The 19,692-nt window shown below is 31.3% G+C and overlaps 1 protein-coding gene across 1 annotated transcript; it reads left to right on the top strand.

The window, feature by feature from the left end:
• The first annotated feature begins 1,507 nt into the window (after nucleotides 1–1,507).
• On the top strand, nucleotides 1,508–4,689 carry LOC132721084 (E3 ubiquitin-protein ligase TRIM71-like). The gene has a single exon (XM_060705333.1). The coding sequence runs from the start codon at nucleotides 2,108–2,110 to the stop codon at nucleotides 4,415–4,417; it is 2,310 nt and encodes a 769-aa protein (XP_060561316.1). The 5' UTR covers nucleotides 1,508–2,107; the 3' UTR covers nucleotides 4,418–4,689.
• The last annotated feature ends 15,003 nt before the right edge of the window (nucleotides 4,690–19,692 follow it).

The raw sequence follows: 19,692 nt of genomic DNA, 5'->3' as shown, positions 1-19,692 counted from the left end.
CGTCGGGTGTGTTAGTGAAAGGTGTGAGAGAAAGTGAAAACATGAAAATGAACATGATCAGGACAGTGAGAGACATTGAAAACTTATATAGTCATTGTTAAAATGTTTGTATTAGTAAGGGTGAAAGAAATATTTAAAAGTAAAAACACAACAAGTCAGCTAATACTGTATCTTAACCACTGCCTGTTTGTATTGATCTAGATCAGGCAGGGTGACAATGTTCTTTGGGAGCTGGTTCCAAAGTGTGATACAGTGGGGGAAAAACGAGAACTTATGGTAGTCTGATGTAACCTGTATTTTCCTAAGAGAGATGGGATGCATGTGTCTAGTAAGCCTAGATGGAGTTTTAATAAAGGTGGAAAGGCTAATTGCTACTAGATTATGGTAAATTTTAAAAATTCTTACATATATGCCCTTAAGTATAGCCATATAAGTTTTAAGGGGAAATATTTTTCTAGCTCAACGGTCCGATTGTCCATAAATTGCTGCAGGTCCGGTTCCCCGATCAGGCACGTTAAATTTTGTTGACACAGTACTTCATACTTTGACGTTTGTTTTATATATAAATTATATTATGTAATTAAAAAATCGTTTGCTGATCGTTGGTTTTTTGGTTAAAGGTTTATGTCTCTCATCCCAAGGAACTTGGGGCCAGAGCCCTACTTTACGACCATGTTTTCACACTGACAGGTCTCAAGGTTTTAAAACTTTTTACTGAGTTCTGTCTTAAACCTCATGATATTAATTGGTCATTCTTTGGCAATTTCTGACCAATGAAATGCCTGAGATCTGAGTTTGAGCCATGAGAATTTCTTTATAACCTCGGACACTGCACATGCATCGACTCTAAAGTTGTCGAAATATGATAACGGTCAATAACAATAATGATAACAAAGATACATGTTTATGTACTAGATAGTGATAATCTATGATAACGATTTCAGATCATTGTCCCGCCACGTAATTGAATATGAATAAACAGAAGCTGAGACGTTATTTACTAATATATAGAAATATAAAATTATGTCCCAGAAGTATGAATACAAGTAGCATCTTTTTCACTAGGAAATAAGTAAACATATTAATTTCTTTATCGGCTCTTAATTAGAACTCGTGAGTCATTTGAGTAGGTCGAATTTTCTATTTATGTATATAATCTGGGTTCCAGATATAATGTATGTGAAGCATTTATCGCAATGTACAATTTTGAATTATCTTCGGTGTCTAAGTCATTTTTAGTTGCATATAAAAGGTCTACATTGAGTAATTAAAAATCCCTGCCAAAGGAATTGTATTCTGAATACAATGAATACATTCCGTCGAGAGGTTGGTGTCTGTTCTAAACATGTACACAAAAACTAACAAAAATGACAGCTATGGCGTTCCATAAAGTCGTGTAATCCAGCAATTACGAACATGATTGCGTAACAAGGTCAGCGTGTCAATTATGTATGTACGTCACGTGACATCAATGAATGAATTATATACACACGGCAAAGTATAAGGGTTTGCAGCTGGTGCGCCGCTTTAGAATATAGATGTGTTGTAGGTAGAAGAATTTAAAGTTGACTTTGTCGTTTGATGAATTTTAAGACAATACTATAAATTATGATCAGGTAAAGTACATGGTTGTAAAGTTGGTCAACTGCAAATGTTTACGTTTGTTTACTTGGCGATGGGCCAAATATTTGCTGTTGTAAAATTTGATTGGTCAGATGTTTGACTGACAGGTACGTCGATAATTGGGTTACTCCGCCTATTTACATTGAAGCTGAAAGATGGCGACGAATATTCCACATCGTGTGAATTTATCCGTGCTATTCTACGGAGGTTTAGATAAATCTACATGTGCAAAATTATTGATGGATTATTTATTGAAGAAAATGTGACAGGTGATGTGCATATGTGTTGGGACTCAGGGAAGTGGAATATTTAACTGCGTATTTGGGGCGTGTAAAGATATCCAAGGGCAGACTTGTGTGAAAACTTGTGTAATATATCGGTGTAATGTCATCTTGACTGGTCAGTGCGTACACACACCAAAATGTAATCTAAAGGAACGTATTTCGTTGTTGTAACCGCTCTACCTCATGAGTTTTATGTGTCAATGGCCAGTATATCAGATCAGATAGGGGACTTGGGTGAGCTTGGGGCATGTCCAATATGTCGTAGAATATATCAGGATCCCAGAGTTCTTCCATGTTTACATTCTTTTTGTAAAAGATGTTTAGAAAGGTACCATCAGGAAAATGGGTCATCAGAAACGTTAAAATGTCCGTCATGCCACCAAGAAGCGTCATTAAATTCCGGTGGGATAGAAGGTATCCCGTCAAGCATATTCATTTCAAACATTTTGGATGTGATGGTATCACAGGACGACTATGAGAATGGTGAACTAGAAAATGACCATCAGAACCACTGGTGTAATTCATGTGATGAAGGAAGCCGTGCAACGTCTGTTTGTAAAAATTGCCATGAGTACCTCTGTGAAAGTTGTGTGAAAGCACATCAGCGTGTAAGATTAACCAAGGACCACTACATTGAAAGATTTGGAAATCACAGATACAGACCTCAGAATATTACGCCATGTATGCCCTCTCCAATAATTTCTGCTGCCCAAGGTGATCGTCAGCAAACTCCTTGTTCAAAACATGAGCAAGAGATCCTTCGTCTTTATTGCGATACTTGTCTATCCCCTATCTGTCGAGAATGCACCATGACTGAGCATGTAGGTCATAGTTTTATCTACCTCCAAGATGCCATCGATGATTCTCGCACTGTGACAGTCAAACTGCTTGCAGATGCGAAAGCTGGCATGAAAGCTATTGAAGAAAGTCTACAAGTCACTCAGGGTATGGCTGAACGTGTCGAAGTTAGATCTCAGTCTGTTGCCACAGAGATCCGCAACATAACAAGGCGTCACATGCTAGCTTTAGAAGAGAGAGAAAGAGACTTGTTAAGAAGAGTTGAGAAAATACGACAGGTCAAAGGGAAATCTCTTCATATGCAAATGGACGACTTAAAACAAGGTTTAATGTCATTGAGCAGAACTGTAGAAAATGTTGAAACTGTGTTAAACACAGGACGTGAAATTGATGTCCTGAAAACCAAAGAAAGTATGGTCAGTGAAATACAAAAGCTTCGTTCCTTACGTGGACATTTACAACCTCATGAAGACGACAATATTTTGTTCACACCACCAGATGCAGCCCTTCATGTTGCCATCACAAAGCTTGGCTTTATTAGCAGTAGTGCTTATGCATCAAATTGTATTGCTGTTGGAGATGGTCTTAAAAGAGCCCTGAAAGGGAAAGTAGCCATATTTGTCATACAAGCAAAAGATCATTTAGGAGAACAAAGAGTTGTTGGAGGTGACCCAGTTGAGTGTGTCATACAAAGTCCAGAAGGTGCTCTATACCGTACAGAGGTCATTGACAGACAGAATGGGACATACAGTGTAACATACCGACCCCAGATTGAAGGACAGCATGCTATTTCTGTGATGATCAATGGAAAACATATACATGACAGCCCTTTCTCTGTCTCGGTTAGAAGCGGAAGAAATTACGCTGCTGTTGGGACAATGATAACACAGTTTGGTGGAGAAGGTGAAGAAGAGGGGAAGTTGTGTAGGCCATGGGGAATCTGTTATCATAAAGAAGGGTTTATTCTTGTTGCTGATCGTAGCAACAATAGGGTCCAGGCTTTCAACCCGGACGGTACATATCATCATCATTTTGGATCAGCGGGGACGCGTAACGGACAGTTTGATCGGCCTGCTGGAGTAGCCACGGATAGTCAAGGGCGTGTGATAGTAGCTGATAAAGATAATCATCGTATCCAGGTATTTACAGTCGAGGGAAATTTCATATTGAAATTTGGTGAAAAAGGGAATAAAAATGGTCAGTTTAATTATCCATGGGATGTAGCTGTTAATTCAGAAGGCAAAATTCTTGTGTCAGATACACGTAATCATCGTGTACAGTTATTTACATGTGATGGTTTGTTCATTAACAAATATGGATTTGACGGTGCTTTGTGGAAGCATTTTGATTCACCTCGTGGAGTGTGTTTCAACAATGAAGGTCAGATGGTTGTAACAGACTTCAACAACCATAGGCTTCTTGTAATTCACCCAGATTTCCACAATGCTAGATTTCTGGGTACAGAGGGAAGTGCGAACGGCCAGTTTTTGCGACCACAGGGCGTCGTAGTTGATCAAGAAGGCAATATTATAGTTGCCGATTCACGCAACCATAGAATTCAGGTTTTTCAACCAAACGGGAACTTCCTGTGCAAGTTTGGCGCGCCAGGTTCGGGTCCTGGTCAGCTTGATCGACCTTCAGGTATATGTGTAACACCTGAAGGTCATGTTCTTGTTGTTGATTTTGGTAATAATCGTGTACAAGTATTTTAAATGCTTACGCCCTTATAAAGGGCCAGCTTACTGCCTTGCTCAGGTTCAAACTCAGGTTTACCCTGCGTTAACTCTTGTGAAGCAAATTGACATCTGTTCGCCAAAGGCATATTTGTTAAAGTCTGCTCAGGGAAAATAACTTAAAAGTGCACCAGGTTAATTCCTTTCACCACTTTGGAGAAAAAAAAATATATGACTGTTTATGCGTGTGTTCTTATATATGTTAAACATGTTTAGTATATTACTATAATAAGATTTTGTATGTGTCAGTTATAATTATAAAAAATTTGTTAGATGTTTGGTTCTTGTATGTATCATGAAAGGAATTAATTTGGTTCACTGTAAACAATAATTATTGTGAATATAGATTTTATATATGTATAATATCACTTTTTTTCTGTTTTTTTTTATGCCTAGATTTTTTTTCCTTCATAAAAGTGTACTATTTCTGTAGATATATTACATAGTAATAATAATTATATATATTACTAAACTAAACATCACTTTTAAAAAAGTGTAATTAATTCATCATTTTCGCTGGTATATTATTATATATCTATGAATAGTTCGAAAAATATAATTTGAAATAGTCAAAATATGCCTTCCCACTGCCTAATTTAGTGATAAGTTGAAGTGTAATACAATTCATATATATATAATATATATCAACATTATCTTAAAATATAACCTTTTGCCTGTTTTTAGAAATGATAACTTAAGAAAATCCTTAAAACTTGAAAATATTACAAAATAATGTTAAAAATAGGTACTTGGTCTTCTAAGCTTCGGGAAGAAGAAAAATTTTTTTTTAAATAACTTATTATGAAGAGACTATTTTTGGACAATTGATGGAGTTTGGTTTTGCTTGTGATATTTGATGGAATGATATTTGTACTTTTATTGTGTATTGATTGCTACATGTTGAAATACTGATTTTAAATCAACCATTTTTCAATTGAATGTTATACATCGGGAATTTATTTTAGTTGAGAAGAACACAAAAATCAGGAGAATTCCCTCTGTTTATTAAGGACATAAAAATATGGGGCATAACAGTTAAGTTGAAAATTTTGTAGTGAAAATTTAAAAAAAAAAGAGGAGTTTTAAAGAGACTTGTCTCTAGTCAACATTTATAGATCAAAAGATTATGAATAGTAACTTTTCAATGAGTTTTCTGTGGATTTTTCATTAAGGCATTTAGTGCTTTCTTTATGTTTTTCACTTAAAAGTTTTATATATTCCTGTTTTTTGGCACAAGAAATAGATGTTTATTGAAACACAATCTACCTTTTTTTAACATGATCAAAAATCAAATTTCCAACAGTTCATGACCTAGGAGCACATGTTTAATTGAACAGCTCTTTGTAAGATGATACCAGTTTCATTCACATGTTGAAGGGGGGAAACCAAAACTTATGTGGGTCCGTTTTGACCTTTAACTGGTTCCTGTTGACCTACCTCAAGGTTCATGTTAGTAAATCAGTCACATGTGTGTGTGAAATAAATGTATTAACTGATTTTTGTTCTGCATTTAGGGTTTTTGTTTTGTTAGGGAAGGTAATAATACTAGTACCTGAATATTAGGAAAAGAGTATGGCTTAATTTTTGTGTGTATCTTTTAACCAATATCCTTAAAGGCTTTGATTTTTTTGTTGTTAAAAAAAAGGAAACAAAATTCATTAAGGGTGGTATTGTAAGCTCAAATATATATGATCAATTAATTCTGACTGCAAAATATTTTGGATGGTGAATTTCCCTTGACAGCATTTCATTCAATATAAAGCAGTAAAAACTATCTATTTTTTTGCAGAAACACAAGACAAATTCAAAAACCAATGTTAAGTTGTAAGTAATTGGATAACTCCTTAGGGTAATGATTGCACTTATCTAAAAGTCAATTTATATCTAATATATTGTATTTCAGTAATGGGACTATAAAAGCTGGCAAATTTGTGTTCTTTACTTTGCAAAATTCTAGTTTTACGTATTTATTTGGTAAAGAAAATTTGAAATTCATGATTGATTTTTATGCTGATCAGATCTTCAGTTCATGCTTTATCTCCTTTCCTGTAGCTGAACTAGATCTGTCCAAATGGTCAGTTTGTTTGCTTGGCTGGTTGCCAAATATTTGCTGGTTAATGTATAGTTGTGTGGTCAGTTATGTAACTAACAGTACTTGACCAGTGGTGTAAACATGATACAGATCAATGGTCAGTTGTTAAGCTACACTATTTGCATAGGTCAGTACACTTTGTGGGAGTGGACAGGTTGTAATGTGTATTGGCTGTAGGATAAACAGTCATGAAGTATAGATGTAGCATGATAATTTGGCAGTTATAGTAAACTACTTTTTCCAATGATCCATAGATTATATTAAGAAAAGAGTGAGCTAGACAGATTTTCTTGTGGGGCTTATCTTATCTTCGAATTACATGTAGGGGCTTAACTATAGATAACTGATTTAAGTTTTTGTTTAAATAATACATTGCCCATGTAAATACCTTGATATTCTGTATTTAATAAAAATAAAACTATTTTTTCAGTATTACTTTATAACATAGTTTAGATTTGATTTAACAGCTTGAAGAAATACTTGATTATCTTTTCCAGTTTCTTAATTGCTTATAGTTTGGAATTTGATATATTTTATCTGATATACATGTCTGCATTTTACTATTTGTTGATGGGCCAGACTGTATATTCAAAATTATTGGTTCAGTTATTTGCTCAATTTTAAATTCCTATATAAACTTTGATTGTTTTAAATCAATTAAGATCAATATTTTTGTTAAGGTTCAGTGAGTTGTACAATTTTTTATTAATATATGAACAATTATTTTCCTGCATCTATACTGGTCAAAATTTGTTGGCAAGCATGCTGGTAAACAAGTTGGCCTTGATAGGTTATTGAGATGAAAGGCATAGTATAGTGGTGATTTCCTTTGGTCAGTTAGCTGCTCTTCCTTGTACATTTATCTATACCATACTGTTTCAATATTATGAATGAATTTACTAACCAATACCATACTGTACAGTAGTTATATCTTATATAACCTATTCCATACTATAGTATCTTAATACATATTGAAAAGAATGAAAACATTATTATGAAAATAATATGGAAATGAGAAGAAAAGTCAGAAACAATATATGGCTGACATTTTGTCCCATGAAAAAAATCAATTCAAACATATTGGAGATAGTTTTATGAAAAGTGACCTTGTCACTGCTGAAAATTTTTCTTAAATGATATGGGAGTTGAAAAGCATAAAGAAAGCACGTTCATGTTTAAGTAAGGGAATAAAAACTAGGTTATAAATCCATTGAATTTATTGGCTCTTGTTATTCTGTTAAATGTTTGATCATGTATTTGAGAATATATGTGACAAGAATTATCTTTGCTTTGTTTAGATGTATCAACAAAATATAAATCAAGATGACTTCAGGCCACTATGTACATATGTCATTGAACTATTGTTTAAAAGAGTAACAAACATGCTAGTGTAGTCTTGAATTTAAAAGTGCTTGCTTTACTCTGTTAACCCTTAGCCAGATGCTGGCGACAACAGGTTCTACACATACAGCCAGTGCAGACCAAGATCAGCTTACATATCCGTGCCATCTGATCATGGTCTGCACTGTTTATTATTCAGTTAGTTCATTTTTTTATAATTTCCAAAGAAATGATAAATGGTTTTGTTAAGATTGAAAGATGGACAAATTCATTTAAGATATTTAATTAGAGGGGTAAGGGTAAATTTATGCTAAGGGGGAAAATGAATTGACTTTTGCTTTGAAAATTTGAGAAACACCAGCATTTCATTTTTCTTACCCCCCCTCCCCCCACAGACACACAGTCCCCTCTTTATTTGTTGTAATGTTACTGGAAACATACTGGAAATATTTTTTTGTTGTTATTAAATTGAAAATAATATTGAAAATACTAAGTATAATTAGGTCAGATGGATAATAAATTGGGATCTCTGTTTGAATGGTTATTTTGGGATTTGTTTGTTGTTTTTTTTGCTGTCGTAATAAAAGAGCTTCTTTTGCCTGATTGTCTGGTCATGGTCAGCAATGTTTGTTATTTAGTCTTTATATATTTTTGAAATTTTCCCCTAAAAATGATGAATGGTTTAGGCCAGATTGAATGATTGACAAGTCCATTTAAGATTTGAAGAGTGGGAAGGGTTAATCAGATTATTTGTGATTTCTCACTATATGTTAACAATGGTAATTGATGGTTTGGTGCGAAATGGTCGTAACTCCTTTGAATTTTAATTTACTCGATGTACGATTCTTTCACACAAAGTCCGTCAAAATGTACATGTAAATATTTCGATTATCAGAGTAGCTTTTTAGCCAGTAAAAGTGTTTTGCTTTGTTTATTTTCATTCATTCATTGTTTGTTCATGACTTGATAATGTTTAGAACTTATTTTCGAAAAAGTAAAAGAATTTGTGACGTTCATTATTACATGTTTTTCTGTATGTATGTATTTCTTGTAAGGCTTAAAAAGTCTCGTAATCACTCGTAACCACTCGCTACCTCAAAATGTTAGATTTTCTGTGAGCTTTATTCATTCACGTAACCACGGCAAGCTATGTATATAATATTATTTGTTTGTTTGTTACACGATATTTGTTTTTGCTTATGAGTGACGATGAGTTGTTTGTATTGTTCTAACCAATGTTTTTTTCAATGTTTTGTGTGATAATTATCTAATAAGATATGCAAGTTTGTGAGGGCACGATTTATAAGACAGGATCATTATGACTACAGAATTGTTTCTTTTTTCAACTTTTAAATAATTCTTCCTACTCCAAGTTAAGCTTTTGGAAGTGTTATGGATTTGATTGCAAGTTAACATAAAAGTACAGGAAAATAAGATTTAGCATTGTGGAATTACTATGGGCTGTACAATGTAAATTTTTTTTTTATTACAATATCATAAATTTGAGATGTTTAATTTTTCTTTGGGTTTAAAGCACTACCTTTATGGCATTTAAGTTGCTTTGGGTTGAAAAACATTACTGAGATGCTTAATAATAATGTAGACAATTCTTTAGCTGGCATACAGTCCATATGTCAGTCATTTAGTAATTTGTCATTGAAATAACCTGTTATGAAGATCATGACTGTGTTACTTGTGTACTAGTAGAACCTTGTAAGGCATTGAACTCAGTGTTTGCTCATGGAAAGGAATCGGGTTATATCTAATTACACTTAAATGAAAAATTTCATCAGCTAGTTATGTAACTAATTGTCTCACATGAGAATTGGGATCTTTTCATCTCTCCAGCAGTATTGGTGTAGAGATAATTACCCCCCCCCTGACCTTTATCTTTCTTTTATTCTTTTATTAAGCCTGTTTCAAATACAATCAAGTTTGTTTTTTTCTGTTTTTTTTTTAAGGTTTAACTCAATTACCCTGTATTGACTAGTGACTTTACTCACAATTCACCATTATGGAAATGGTATGAATTTTTCAAGGCTGATGTAGTTTGCAGATATCTCAAAATTTTCAGCCTGAAATTCACCATGGACATTTTCCAAGCTCCAATCTGGGTGGGTCCATCAGATAAATGGTTTTACTGAATAGAAGAGCCATTCTGCTGCATGGTAATTTGGTTATACAATTCTCTCAAAATTTATTGCCTCCAAGGTTTAGAGGCTATTCAACATTGTTAGAAACTTGTGTAATACTCTCTAAACACTCTGTAATTAAATTGTCATACTCCTGTATCTGATTTCAAATTATGTCATCATTTCAAACAGGTTAGTTATTTTGACTGTGGTTATTGCCAGCTTTTTGTATCTATATTGTGTTTCTGTCTCTTAAAAAAGAAAGCTTGCTTTGAGGTATGATTATATATAAGCTTGACCTTTGCTTTTTGATATTTAAGGAAATGGCTTCTTATGTTATTTGCTTGGCCTTTAATCTGAATATACTATGTTTAATAATGAAGGGTCATTAATTGGCTATAATTGTGAAGGTAAAGATTTGGTAATTGAATTGAAAAAAGTGTTTTATAATAGGTCTGTATGTATTAAGCAGTCAAATTATTTCTTATATATTTTAAAAATGTTTTGCAGACAAATTGCTAGAAAAGTCTTGGTTTCTTAATTGCTTGATTTTCTGAGAATAATAAATCTGCTTCCTTAAGTGCTTTGTTACCTCAGACACAAATCAGTTTCCTTAAATGTTTGATTTGCTTGATTGTGTCATATTTTAATGCTCAGGAATGAAGAAATCCTAGAAATCTTCCTATTTCACCTTTATGGATACCTTTATATAGTTTTGAGTGGCATGGCTCTGACAACTGTACTAATTGAGAAGGATGATGAATTATTAATTAAACATTTCACAACAGTAAACTTATTGACTTGTGTGATGGTCTTTTACACAATATGATTTTGCAAATAGTTTCCTGAAGGAGAAAAGTAAATATCTTCATTTGCAAAACAAAAATTCAGAATTCATTGTCAATATTAATCTAGAAAGAATGTTTTCAAATTTATAACTGAAGCATCATTTTTGCTAATATAGGTAGGCATGATTACTTGTGTTTCTAACTTGTTTGGCATTAACCAGAGAAAGCAGAATATGGCAGGCCTTTGTTTTTCCACCAACTTCAAGCTAGTTATCTCATGACTTTACTTTACTGTTGGGGACTTAGTTATTTGGTTTTTGACATTGACATCCAAATTTTAAGCCCCTTTTATACCACAATTTTTTTTATTGTTTATTAACCATCAACATGCTGGAATGGAAAGTGATAAGCCTTTGCCACCAGTATAGAGCCAGGCCAGACTGCACATCTTTGTAGTCTGACAAGGTTCTATACAGTCCGTAGCTCAAGTTTTCTTATTTTGATACTGAACTCCCTTAAACTTTGAATAGACTGTTCCATTTTCAAAGCAGGGCAAATCCAATACACAAATTTCAGGTGGGTAAGGGTTAACACACTTGACTCCATATTTTACTCATATATAGGACTGACCGCTCATAAGTTGGGGATCCAAGCACGAAAAAAGTCATTTCATGATATAAGCAATATAGAGTTATATTTGTTGTGCGTCATATACTATTTTCATATATATGGTAACACATACTGTGTTTAAAACACGTTTCTTTTTCATTATCAGAGATATATAATTATTTCAAAGTTGGGCTTATTTTTTTATATATATAAATTTGAGCTTTTTATTCAATAAAAGAGCTTTTAAGCTTGTACCTCATCATCATTGCTACCTCAGCCTGTTTGTACCTCAATCTGATGTTTAACAAATACTTTAAAATAGTCCATCTGTTAATGGACACACCTCCAGAAAGTATAACCTGCTTTTAAAGGGGCATGCCTCAATTTGGATGTGAAATTTTTCTTAATTTTTTTCTATTCTTCTTTTCAAATATTTATTGGCACAAATAAGATAGGTAACTGTGAAATATGATTTGTGTATATAAACTTATACTCTATTGCACGGATTAAAATTGTATTTAATTTAATTTTCATACAAAAACAATGTTTAATGATGTGACAAAAGTAGTTGTTATGTTGTTTTTGATTTGTTTAAATTTTAACAACCATGTAAGTGTTTCTTATAAACACATACTACCTCAAATGCTCTAAAACACTATTTCTTTTTCATACTAGTGGTGAACAGGGCTGACCAAGACCAGCTTGCAAATCTGTAGCATTTGATCATTATCTGCACTGTCCAATCAATACTTCTTTAAAATTGAATTAAAAAAAACAAGATGATGAAATTTTTTCTTATATTGAAAGATGGTCAAGTATGTTTAAGTTACTATGTGTTACAAGGGTGGGTTAACTATATTATAGACATTTCTGCTATGTATAATGAGAAATTTAGACTCATTTATAAAGGCATGCCCCTTTAAAGCTGTAATGATACAGTACAAATGTACTATTGCATATTTAAATCATATTTAAATATATATATAAAAAAGCTTTAAGGTTCTGTGTTTCTGTCTTGCTTTTTTAGAAGTCTTCAGCAAATCAGAATTTAGTGCTTTGCTTGAAACATATGTAAGAAAATTAATCTAAGATTACTTCGAATTCATTTTGAGTATCAGTCTGGATTTTCAAGCATTTGATTGGATAATTGATGTCAACATTTTCTTAAATTGACCAATGGCATGCTTGCATTAGGAGACTGGTTTGTAATTTGAATTTAGCGTAATTCTTGAGATGCTACATAGAGATTTAAAAAAAAAAAATGTGTTGAGGGTTTTTCATGAATGATAAAAACTGAAATATGTGATTGAAAAAGTATGTTATTGTTTATTTTTTCTGCAATAATTATGAAGAGACATTTTTGACACAGGAACCTTATTTGTTATCTATATAAAATCAGGTCATTATATTCTACCTTCAATTATGATTGGCCAAACTTGTTGACCAATGACATGTTTGCAATTCCAGTACCATCAGACACTGATTCAGTCATTAAAAAGTCAGTTTACAAAAAGAAAATTATTTTCCTCCCCTCAAAGACAATACCTCGTTTTATTTACATTTTATTTTCAAAATCATAGGGCTGAATATGTAATGTTTACCTCTCTGTTTTCAGATATTTTTTATTGTAAGATACTTCCAATTTTATTTTAGTTTTGAAGATGTCTTATTATCGTATTAGATTCCCAGTTGTGAATCTTCACTGAAAGGCCAGTCTTAAAATTTATTTGCATCTGATTGGTTAATTTTAAATATTGCAGTTTAAAATAAACCAATGGGAAAGGGGTGCTATTTTTAGAATGGTCTTTGTGAAATGTTTGATATGTTGATATGATCAGGAATGAAAATATTTAGTATTTCATTTTAAAAAAATGTTTTCTGTTTACCTCAAAAATAGATTTTTTTCATTGAACTGTCACAATATATAAAAGTAAACAGTAAATGTTATCTATATTTTATTTTTCTGCTTGTGGGGAGAATATTATAAATGTAAATTATAGTGCTTTTTGTCCTGTTTGGCATTGAGAAATAAATTGACATATGGAATACTTATTGTAGAATTTACATATGGATTACTTATTGTAGATAAGTTAAGATACATTTTATGAATAAATCTTGTTAAGTAAGTTTGTCTCTTACTAATTGCCTAATTTTTGTTTAACAGATTGTTATATGGCTTGTTCTACACATGTCATATGTTACACATGTGATGTGTTATTATATGTGTTATGCTTTATATGTGTGTGTGTGTGTGTGTAATACTGCCTAAATCTTTAATATGCCTCATTGTAAAAATATGCATAGAGTGAAAAACTTGAACATGTGAAAAGTATTTTGAAGATTATTTGAAAAATATGTAAAATTTATCAGACAAATTATTGAAAAATTTGTGAAAGTTTTTGAAAACTGTTAACAAAATTTGAGAAATCTTGTTAATTTGTATAAATTAGATTCAAATAATTGATATAGTGTGGTATGATTAAACATTGTGTTAGAATTATTTAGTATATGTCATGTGTAATGCTTTGAGCATTTTTCACGGGTATTATTTTAAGATTATGCACATTTTCATTCTGTAGTTATAACAATGGCTTTTTTACCTCAGTACCCATTATGTACTTAATATATATTCATGTATTGTCTTTATGTGTAAACTGGTTAAAAGTAATTGAAAACTGGTTATACATAATTATTAACTGGTTATTTAAAATCCAAGTTAAGAATTGTAAACTGGTTATACATAGATGTCAACTGATTATTCATGGTTAAAACAGATTATTTGTAATTGTAAACTGTTATACTTGTTAACTGGTTAATTTAAATCCTAGTTAAGCATTGTAAACTGGTTATACATAGATGACAACTGGTTATTCATGGTTAAAAACAGATTATTTGTAATTGTAAACTGTTTATACATACTTGTTAACTGGTAATTTTAAATCCTAGTTAAGAACTGTTAACTGGTTATACATTGATGTAAACTGGTTATTTGTGGTTAAAAACAGATTATTTGTAATTGTAAACTGTTTATACATACTTGTTAACTGGTAATTTTAAATCCTAGTTAAGAACTGTTAACTGGTTATACATTGATGTAAACTGGTTATTTGTGGTTAAAAACAGATTATTTGTAATTGTAAACTGTCTATAGATACTTGTTAACTGGTAATTTTAAATCCTAGTTAAGAACTGTTAACTGGTTATACATTGATGTAAACTGGTTATTTGTGGTTAAAAACAGATTATTTGTAATTGTAAACTGTCTATAGATACTTGTTAACTGGTAATTTTAAATCCTAGTTAAGAACTGTTAACTGGTTATACATTGATGTAAACTGGTTATTTGTGGTTAAAAACAGATTATTTGTAATTGTAAACTGTCTATACATACTTGTTAACTGGTAATTTTTAAATCCTAGTTAAGAACTGTTAACTGGTTATACATTGATGTAAACTGGTTATTTGTGGTTAAAAAACAGATTATTTGTAATTGTAAACTGTCTATAGATACTTGTTAACTGGTAATTTTAAATCCTAGTTAAGAACTGTTAACTGGTTATACATTGATGTAAACTGGTTATTTGTGGTTAAAAACAGATTATTTGTAATTGTAAACTGTCTATACATACTTGTTAACTGGTAATTTTAAATCCTAGTTAAGAACTGTTAACTGGTTATACATTGATGTAAACTGGTTATTTGTGGTTAAAAACAGATTATTTGTAATTGTAAACTGTCTATAGATACTTGTTAACTGGTAATTTTAAATCCTAGTTAAGAACTGTTAACTGGTTATACATTGATGTAAACTGGTTATTTGTGGTTAAAAACAGATTATTTGTAATTGTAAACTGTCTATACATACTTGTTAACTGGTAATTTTAAATCCTAGTTAAGAACTGTTCACTGGTTATACATCGATGTAAACTGGTTATTTGTGGTTAAAAACAGATTATTTGTAATTGTAAACGGAAAATTATAAGGAATTTGAGCGGAGATTGCTTATTTGTCATTTTTTATTTTGATTGACTTGCATACTGAACTACTATTTGTTAAAATAATTATGTCGTGATTAGTTTCATGATTGTATTTGGAAGGTTAAGTCGATTTTTGTTTTGCTATGCTGTTTTAGAAAAAAAGTCCTTAAAAATAGTTGTGTCAATTAACTTGTAATTGAAATCTTAAAGTCAGTCTTATTTTGGATTTGAATGCAACAAAAAACCAACAGATGTTACACCATTGAAACTGTAGTTTATGTAACAAAATACTAGTTTGAAGTTGATGTAAAACCGTGAAAAAGATTGTAAATAAAACAGTACATAAAATGAATAAATAAATGTTAAATAAGTTGTCACAAACTTAAAGATATGGTTGATAGCTGCCTCAAATAATGTTGGTCCGTCATTTGTAGCGTGTTATAAATTTAAATCATCCTCAGATTTGTTAATAATAGGTTGCTTAAATGAATTAAAAAGAATTTTTACCTGTATTTTTAAAATTTATGAACAATTTTTGAGTGGATTTATGAGTGAAGTACAATTTTCATTGTGTTATATTTTCATGAAGATGTAACATTACTACATTTTATTTTTGTATCATAATTATGTATATGTTACAACTTCCTGAAACTTGTAACATATTGTTTTTCATGTTACAATTTTAACCCCGCCCTTTAATTCTTAACCTTCCAATAAACCTGCCTCCTAACCACACCTTTAAACCCGCCCCTAAATCCCCATATTGACTAGGTGGTTAGGCTTGCTGTTGATTTTTGTTTTTTTTTGCTGAGAATGTTAAATCGTGTAAATATTATGCATGTTTATCATAGATAGAAAGGTTTTGTTGGCTGCTGTTATGATTATCTCCCTTTAGAGACGGGAAAAAAACTTTATTTTTAGCAACTTGTTGATGTTAATTTGGTCAAAGACCAAATTCTCAAGATTTTGTTTTTACATGTGCGCTGTAAGCGATGGTGGCTCTGGGAAAATCTTCAAGCATTTTGCCAGACTTCTTATACGGGTATTATGCAATTGTCCTGTGACCATTTTGTTTTTTCAATTTTGTTTTTTTTTTACGGAAAAAGTTTATGCCGTTATTTTTCTAAACCATTTGATTAACGTTGCTATGTCTTTGAAAGAATGAATAAAGAAAAAATAGAGCAAATATAATTATCTGTACTACTCTTCTTATTGTTCATAAAGATAAATAATTTGAAAAATTATTGTTGTATAATATGTAAGTGCATAGGGACTCTCAATTTTCAGGGGTTATTTATTGTTTTGTTTGGTGCGTACAAAAATAAAATCTTAACTGAAAAATGTTATAAAGTAATGCCTCTTTTCAAACAAGGAGATGCACAATTGGTTGCTAATGTCAACTGATTCTAAGAACATTTCTTGTCCATAGGTCAAAGGTCAAGGAAGCCTTGAAAGAATCTTCACCATTTTTGTGAAAGGTCAAGGTCATTGACCTTGAGATAAAAAAAACAAAACAAAGTCATATTACTGATCTTATTCTTGCAATGGAGAAATGAAGAGCATTAAAAATGCTTATAACCTAGTTTGCTTAAAAGGTCATTAGGTCAATGGCAAATGTCGAAACAGTCCATTTTAAAACTGTTTTCTTTCAAAGGCAATCATTGGCATATACTTGCTTGGCAAGCGTTTTTTCAGTTTATTTCATGAAAACTGCATATTTTATGTTATTAATGTATATATTTATAGTGTTTTGAATTTATCAGAAGTTGTCGGTCATAGTAATTGGCTGTCTGTAGAATAACAATCTTTGCTTAGTTTAAAACATTTGGGACTTTTGTTTGGTTCAAAATGTTGTTTTTTTCCAACCTTAATTATAAAGGTGTATGCATGGGTTACATTTAGACATATAGCAATATAAAAACTACATAAAAGAAAATATTACATGATTATAATAGCTCTACATAGAGACCAAACTTGGTCAGTGTATATATCCTTTAGTCAGTTTCCAAAGACCAACTCTGGTCAGTAAAGTTTGACTTTCTTAGGCCATAACTCAAGCTATTCATTAGATAGTAAATGTTGATATCTGAAGCTTTTAAGGTCAAGGTCACTCACAGGTTCAAGGTTAAGTTGAATTTCAAAGGTCAAAGAAAGGTTATAGAATTTAAAAAAAAGTATTTTCAAGCCGAAATAGAATTGAATTGTTTACCGTATAAATTCAGATGGCTTCTTTGTTATATTTTTGTTATACTTTAAATCATTGCAAATAGTATTGAAGTATATTGTTGACAGAAGTTTAAGATGTTGTTTATTCTTTAAAGTGCAAGTATGCTATGCTTCATTTATATCAGGAAATTGTTTCTCAGTTTTGTTCTTAGAACTTAATAAAAGATGGAAAAAGATAGTGCTGTTAAAAAATCCTTCGAAAGGTTTTTTAAGTGTTTGTTATTGATTGACAAAATAAAAATAAGAAATTGTCAGGAACAAAAAACATCAACCATTTCATTCAGTATGTTAAACATTAAACTGGCGGTGATAAAGATTATATGCCATAATATTTCACATATGTGTCAAACACTTAAAAAAAAAGGATTTGCATTTTTTATGGTTTTTATTTTTTCGGCCTAGCCAAAACTTGTTTACATGTTTTTGATATTGTTTTCCAAGAAAAAATGTGTATTTTTTGTCATTAACATATTGCTGATAAGCCATCTGGCTTCTTTTAAAACAGTTTTTTTCAGGCTGTTGCTATTTCTGTAATCCCGGTTAACTTGCTTACTACTGCTAAAAATTCTGCCATTGTTTGCACTTGTGTTTAATTTTTTAATGATTTTCAAAGCTGAACTTTAACTTCTTGATACATAATACAGAAATTTGAATTCCTTTTATTCAGAAAAGTTATGTTCTGAAATTATACATAGAAAGTTTAAAGAAAAAAAAGGAAAAATAAAGATTTTATCTGTAATCTGCACCTGGTCTCTTGAACTTATTTTTGAAAATAAATTTATATGCCAAAAGACTGCTAAATCTCAGGCATTTTTGTAACTCTTTTGTTTTTTGGTTTTGTTGTTCTAAACACTAAACTAGAAAAAGAATTTAGATGCGCGTTTTTTTAAAAAACAGTACAATAAGTTAAAGACAGTCTATGAAAATCATTTTAAAGATTACTGTTATGTATGTAAAGGTGTATAATTTTTTTCTTGTCTTTTCTTACATTTTTTCTGTGTTTATTGATTAGTTTAGATACTCTTGTCTTGGTAGATTTTTTTCCTCCTCTGAATTTTTCCTTTTTCCAGTATTTGAAAATACGAATGAAAATGAAATATTTACGATCTATAAAACATTATTGTTCTTGTTTTTTTGCTTTTTTGACAATTTTCTGTTTGATTGATTTTTTTCCCAAAGGAATTGCACTTCTTTACTGAAATAATGAAAAAAATGTGATAAAATCCTACCCTGCTGGAACCAAATTTGATAAGTTTCTGCAGCCAGTATTGGACCAGGCCAGTTTGCATGTGCCTGCACTGCAGTATGACAAGGTTCCGTACTGTAAGCTGACTAAAATTTTCGTCTTAATATCCCTTTAAATGTTAATGGACTGTACCTTAAACAAAAGTTGGACAAGTCCATGTTAGAAATTCAGCAGGGCAAGTTCTGTCAATTAAAAAGTGGTTAATTATTATAATTCTTTTTCATGTTTTGACTTAATATTCCCATTATATTATTCTTTAAAAGCAATTCTCTTGACCAAAACAAGTTTAGGAGATCAACTATAAAAATCATTATTTTGATTGAATTTTATTAATAAGTTTTCTTTTGTTTATTTGAATAAAAAAAACCCTGGTCAATCCATGTAATTGAAAAGAACAATGTGTTTTCATTTTTTTTTTTCTAAAAAAAAAAAAATAAATTGTAACTTTTTTTTGTTGAAAATGGTGACTATTGTATGTAATGATTTACGTATGGTAGCATCTACCACTGGTTTATGGGTGAATGTTGAAAACAACGTGTATACTATCATTTTACGTTTTGCTTGTGTACTGTCAGGTTTTGCTATAAGCTTTGGAAATAAATAAATTTCTTTCCCTTACCAATGAGTTGTTTTTCTTTGGCTGCATCAGGGACCTTGGCTGCATTGAATAGGTCATTGTTTCCTTCAAGTAACCCACTTGTTAATTGCCAAGTGGTGATGAGTGGTGAAGGTAGTTGATTTCAAATCACTTGCCCCTCACTAAAAAGGGAAAAATTTGGATTCTTGCATGTGAGGAAGCTACTCAGCTAACTTGCAAAACATGGGTGGTTCTACTATTTGGGG

This window comes from Ruditapes philippinarum, unplaced genomic scaffold (genome assembly GCF_026571515.1).
Source record: "Ruditapes philippinarum isolate M1 unplaced genomic scaffold, ASM2657151v2 ctg6813_1_1_1_1, whole genome shotgun sequence".
Taxonomy (NCBI): Eukaryota; Metazoa; Mollusca; class Bivalvia; order Venerida; family Veneridae; genus Ruditapes; species Ruditapes philippinarum.
The sequence above is the reverse complement of the archived record's forward strand: the minus strand, read 5'-3'. Positions and strand labels throughout refer to the sequence as shown.

Excerpts from the sequence above, each read along its gene's own strand:
- LOC132721084 (XM_060705333.1), top strand. The coding sequence starts at position 2,108 with ATGGCCAGTATATCAGATCAGATAGGGGACTTGGGTGAGCTTGGGGCA.